The 6000-nt window shown below is 50.6% G+C and overlaps 1 protein-coding gene across 2 annotated transcripts in view; it reads left to right on the top strand.

Moving 5' to 3' along the window:
* The first annotated feature begins 144 nt into the window (after positions 1 to 144).
* The window catches only part of Cdc42bpb (CDC42 binding protein kinase beta), an 86139-nt gene continuing 80283 nt past the window's right edge, over positions 145 to 6000 (top strand). Inside the window, exon 1 of one of the 2 annotated variants that reach the window (XM_031357631.1) lies at positions 145 to 769. In XM_031357631.1, the coding sequence (XP_031213491.1) occupies positions 595 to 769 (175 nt within the window). In that variant the 5' untranslated portion in view covers positions 145 to 594. The remainder of the gene's footprint in view (positions 770 to 6000) is intronic. The other variant, XM_031357632.1, reaches the window with a different exon arrangement.

Genomic DNA, 6000 nt, shown 5'->3' with positions numbered 1-6000 from the left:
CGCCCGCGCCCCTGTGCGCGTGCGCAGCCCGCAATCTCGGCCTCGCACTGGGCACCCCGCCCCACACCGTCCCTACGGCGAACCGCGAGGCCCAAAGAGCGGCGGCTCGCTGCGGGCCGAGGGCGGGGCGTCGCACTGAGGTCAGCGCGGCGGCGGTCGGCCCCGCGGTGGTTGGCTGCGCCGCGCTGGCCGCGCCCTGGTTGGCTTGCGGGTCGCGGGCTGGGCGGCCGGCCGGGCTGAGGTCGGGGCTCGGGCGCCGGCCGGGTTTGCGCGGCGCTGGGCTCCGCCGCGGTCCGGGTCGGTGACGGCGCGCGCCAGGGCGCGGCCAGGCGACGAGGGCGGGGACGGCGTGCGGGCGTGCGGGCGGCGCCTAGGGGAGGAGACCGGCCCATGGACCCGCGGGGCCCGGTGCCCCAGACTCGGTGCCGCCGGGACGGAGCCCAAGATGTCGGCCTAGGCCGGGCTGCGACGACAAGGACTGCGCGGCTGCCGGACGCCGGGGCGCACAGCCGCTGGGCCGGGGACTGCTGGCTCTGACGCCGGGGCGCACGGGCGGAGAGAGGCCGGCGCGCGGGGAGCGGGCCGCGCGGCACCATGTCGGCCAAGGTGCGGCTCAAGAAGCTGGAGCAGCTGCTCCTGGACGGGCCGTGGCGCAACGAGAGCGCCCTGAGCGTGGAGACGCTGCTGGACGTGCTGGTGTGCCTTTACACCGAGTGCAGCCACTCGGCGCTGCGCCGCGACAAGTATGTGGCGGAGTTCCTCGAGTGGGGTGAGTAAGGTGCCGCTCGCCCCCCTGCGCCTCGCACTCCTCGCACCCGGGCCGGGCCTCCCTGGTCCTGCGCTCCGGAGCCACATCCTCCGTTCGCACTCCCCCCCCACTCCCGGCCATCGCCCTGGCCGCTTCCTAGACCCACCCTCCGAGTCTGGATATCATTTCCTGCAGCGCTCCCTGGGATATCCGCCCTGCCCCCGCCCCGGACTAGCCTTTGGGGTCCAGAGTCGGGCCTGGAGCTACCCCTCCCAACCCTAGACTCTGCCGGGTCGCAGGGCAGCCCCTGTGCTTTTGGCGTCTCCTTACCACCCACCCCCCGCCCCTGATCGGTGGGCCTTCCGAATGCATCGTCCCACAGTCCAGCCCTAGGGCTCCACCCAGGTGACAGCCTGTCCACCTTCCCTTGATGTCCACGGCCTGAATATCCCTTTCTTTTAGCACGTCCTAGGGATTTTTAAATGTTAAAGGCTTTATTATTTCAAATACACCATGCAAGGACCCTCCCACCCCTTTCCCACTACCCCCCTCCCCCCTCCCACTCCCGAAGTGTAATCGTGTCAGACTCATGATATTTCGGGGTGAGTGTGACGGCTAGAACTGTCACTTAAAAACTTATACATCTGGTCTTGGGTATTGGGTTCATTTAGGGATCTAATGCAGTAATCATAGGTCCGATAACCTATTGTGCTTTATTAGGACAAATGCTTGATTAAGTCATTCATTGACACTTCCCAAGTTACAGTGTAAGGTTTCAACCACCAACAGTAAATTCCCCTAAAGACCCTCACCTCCCTCACCAGGACTAAGGAGGAGGAGGTGTGGCTTAGGTTCAGGTCCAGCTCGGTAAATCTTGCCCTTGGTTGCTTTCGTCATTGGGCTAAGACTGTGCAGTTTGAACCAGTCATTTCTAATCTTTGGGACAGATAACGTAGATATTTACAGGAGGAAACAAATGTGTTCCACATGGCGGCCTCCTCCTCTCACGTTGTCGACCGGAATCTAGAGCTGTGTGTGGAGCTTCAGTATCACTCATTTTTAGAGGGCTTCTGCCTGGTTGCTGTTCTGTGAGATGTCTCTGCGGATGCTTGAGAGCAGCTGGAGGAGGTGTGGGGGCTTGGTTGTGAGTGGCTTCTGCTCTTGGTCACATACTTCGTTGAGAGCACTGGCTTTCCGGAGACTATCGGTGACACGATTTCCAGCTGGATAGTGAACTGACTTCAGAGTTGCTTTGAGAGTGAGGTCTTTAGTGCACGCTGCAATCTGAGACTTCTCAATATTGGATTTGCCACTGGATCTTGAGATCTAGGCGGTTCAGCTGGGCGCCCAGTGTGAGGAATCCCGCAGTGAGAGCTGGGGGTGCAGGCAGAGGGAAGGCCCACTTCCCTCAGGAGGTGTGGTCTGGGTGTCCTCTGGCCTGGGACCTGGGAAGCACCAGGACTGGATGCCAGAAGGCTGGGTGCTCTTCCCAGGAGGATGCTCTGCTCGGCATGCAGAGAGGGCAGATTTTGTAATATTTGACCTTTCCAAATCTAAACAGAAGTTGTGTGCCGTAGTGTAGACATAGTTTTAAAATTGTGTTTTGGCTCTTGGAAATTGTGATTACAAAAAAATTATACTCTTAGTTCCTACTATAAGCTTTTAATTAAGGGCAACCCAGCTGTGATGGCACCCACCTGTAATCCCCCCAGAGGAGACAGAGACCGGAGGCTAAATATTGAAGGTTAGCCTCAGCTACATTGCGAGTTTGAAGCCAGCATGGGGTATCTGAGAGAGAGAGTGTCCCTGAACAACAAAAACCAAATTATGGAACAGAATGGTCTTAAATACAAGATAGAATTTTATTGAAAAAGTACCATAGTTTAGACTAGCAGGCCCTCTTACATTTGCCCCGTGTGTGTGCTCTAACCTTGAAGTGTGTGTCACCAGTAAAGACACAAGTATAGTCACTGTGCAGTGTCTGCTGACAAGACAAAGAGTGGTGCTAAGACCATTCTTGAGCACTAGCCTAACTTCATTGCGCCTGGTCAGAAGCCTCAGAGCCAGTTTGTCCCACCACACAGGCTTGGCTAGTCTCTATTGACCAGCAGGTAGGTTCTTGGAACTTAGGAAGGGAAGCAGTCAACTCAGCCCTGAAGAAATTTAAGGGAAATCTCTAAGAAATTTGGAAAATAAAAGTAATAAAAGTTTTTGAGTTGTAAAGGTCGTTCCCGGTTCCCTGTGGCCGTCCTGTTTGTGTTGGATGCATCACTGCAGGGCGGTCCTCACCTTGCCTTTGGTTCCGTTTATCACCTGATTGGTTTCCTCCCTGAAATTCCGGACCGTGATTAAGAGTTGGAAATGCCTTGTGAGTGAGTTCCTTAAAATGTAAATTAGAAGCTGCTTGAAGTGCAGCCTATGAAACACTTCAGAGTTTCCACTGGCAAATGGTAATAAATATAGACACCCCAACGTGCTGTCTTTCCTCTTTGTCTTTTTCTCTTTATATAAAAATGTGTTTTCACATACGGAGTTTTTTCATAGCCCAAGTGTAGTCTTTGAAAGCACCTCTGTTTGAAACCCCAACTGGCCTCAGTGCAGGCCTCTGTCCTGGGCATCTTCTCTTGGGGTGTTTACCCCTTAGTGAACAGAGCTAAGGTTTTTTTTGTTTGTTTGTTTGTTTTTGTTTTTTTGTTTTTTTTTTTTTTTTTTTTTTTTTTTTTTTTTTGGTTTTTCGAGACAGGGTTTCTCTGTGTAGCCCAGGCTGTCCTAGAACTCACTCTGTAGACCAGGCTGGCCTCGAACTCAGAAATCTGCCTGCCTCTGCCTCCCAAGTGCTAGGATTAAAGACGTGTGCCACCACCGCCCTGGCCAGAGCTAAGGTTTTTATCCTTCCAGTTATTCCTTGTAGCTCTCTCCCCCTCCCACCTTCTCCTCTTTCTTTTGTTTATTCAAGACAGGGTTTCTCTATGTCGACTAGGTTGAACTCAGAGGTCTGCTGGCCTCTGCCTCTTAAGTGCTGGGATTGAAGGTATGTGACACTCCACCTAGCAAGCAGGGTTTTCTTTGTATTTCTTTAGTAAAATTTTTCTAATTATTTCATGTATGAGAGTTTCCCCTGTATGTACCATGTATGCACTCCATGCAGTGCAGTACTCTCAGAGGCCAGAAGAGGGTGTCAAAAGCCCTGGGACTGGCTTTACTGACGGTTGTGAGATGTCCTGTGAGTACTGGGAATTGAACCTGGATCCTCTAGAAGAGCAGCCAGTGCTCTTTACATTTGAATCCTCTCTCAAGCTGCTTTAAAAAAAAAAATCTGTGTGTGCACAAGCATGTGCACTATAGTGCGTGTGTGGCATCTAGTGGGAGTCGTCTTGCTCCACCATGAGCGTCCTGGGCATGGTAGTCAGGCTTGGTGGCCAGCACTTTTACACTAAGTCACTTCACCTATCACACTAAATGCTTTTTCTCACCACCGGTGTGACCATACGTTCTATAACTGAATGGCACTAAGTATCTCAAAATGCCTGGTGGCTTATAATTTCTGTGGAGAAGTTGTCTGTGGAACATGAAAATACTTATTAAAATTAGTGATTTGGGAAACAGATCTTTTAATGAGCTCTAAATTGGAGGGAAATGCTGAAGGTTACGTGATAAAAACATAGGCTAACATAATTTCTATTTTATAAATAGCTCCTTAAGGGGTGCGCTGACACTGAGCACATGGCATGAGATAGACAGTGGAAACGATTAAACATTAACAGGCTGGTCTGGTCCTGCTCCGGTCTGGTCCTGCTTTGTGTCCTCGGACCGAAAGGGAGTGTGTGCTTTACATCTCCAAACACAAAATTGCAGTTGAAGAGTTCTCAGTCAGGGTGCCGCCACCTACTCGGAAGTTTATCTTGTGTGGTAAACTGCTCTCTGCACAATGCTCAAGGGAACTGAGCCTACTGCAGGGTGGCAGGCAGATCCTCTCCTGCCTCCTCCTCCCTCTCAGACTCTTGCTGGGGAGCCAGGTGCCCAGGTTGCTTGTCTAGACATCAGAGGTCTATGATCTGTCTGTGAGTGGGCAAGCCTTGATTCCAAACACTAACGTGGGCTAAGAAGATCCAGTGGGTTTTTTTGTTTGGTTGGTTGTTTTTTTTTGTTAGCAAGGAGAAAGTACTTTCACATTTCTTTAAATTTTATATATTTTGTGAATATGTATGTTGGCCACCATGTGTGAAGGTCAGAGGACAACTTCCAGGGGTGAGCTCTGCCCTTCCATTGGGTGAGTTCTGGGGATCAAACTCAGGTTTACTAGTGAGCTTGCCTGCTGAAAGCATCACACTGGCCCTGAAAGTTTTGAGACTGATAATGTTAATTAATCTATTAATTAATAGATAAGACCAGACATGGACTTTACATTTATTTCTTTATCTTTAAGAAATTAAAATCTGGATAAGGGTTTAGCTTACTTGGTAGAGTATTTGCCTAGCATGTACTAATTCTGGGTTCAGTTTCTAATACTGCATATAAATTTGACATGGTAGTTCCTGCCTGTATCTAGCGCTGTAGAGCTGGAGGCAGGAAGATCAGAGTTCAAGGTCAGCCAGGGCTTCATGAGACCCTGGGGCAAAAAAGAAAAAGAATTTTTAAAAATCAAAACAATATAACAAGTAGTCTTTTTTGTTTGTTTTGTTTTGTTTTCGAGACAGGGTTTCTCTGTGTAGCTCTGGCTGTTCTGGAACTTACTCTGTAGATGAGGCTGGTCTCAGAAATCTGCCTGCCTCTGCCTCCCAAGTGCTGGGATTACCACCACCTGTCAGTTTCCTTATTTTTTTAAGAATGTTACTTTGTGTGTGGATGGTGAGTACTCCTCAGTGCATGTGAGTAAACCGCTCTGGGCTCTAGGAAGTAAATACAGGATTATCAGGCTTGGTGGAAAGTGCCTTTACCACCCTCTGAGCCATCTCACTGGCCCTGACTTACTTTTAATTTTTACCTATTTTGAGGCAGAGTTTTACGTTAATCCAGACTGCCCTAGAATTCTGAGTAGCCAGAGATAACCTTGAACTTTTAATCTCTGGCCTCTGAGTCCTGGGATCACGTCAGCTGTTACAGAGGTTTTGTTCTCAGATTCCCAGGATAGTGTGTAACAACAGGACAGTAAGATTTCCTCAGGTGTGCATGAGCTCACACCGTTGAAGACCGGGAAACCGAGGAATGCGGTCTTCCTCAGAAGAAAGTCCTGAGTGTTCCAACAATGTGAT

The sequence above is a fragment of the Mastomys coucha genome, unplaced genomic scaffold (assembly GCF_008632895.1).
Source record: "Mastomys coucha isolate ucsf_1 unplaced genomic scaffold, UCSF_Mcou_1 pScaffold6, whole genome shotgun sequence".
Lineage (NCBI taxonomy): Eukaryota > Metazoa > Chordata > Mammalia > Rodentia > Muridae > Mastomys > Mastomys coucha.
The sequence above is the reverse complement of the archived record's forward strand: the minus strand, read 5'-3'. Positions and strand labels throughout refer to the sequence as shown.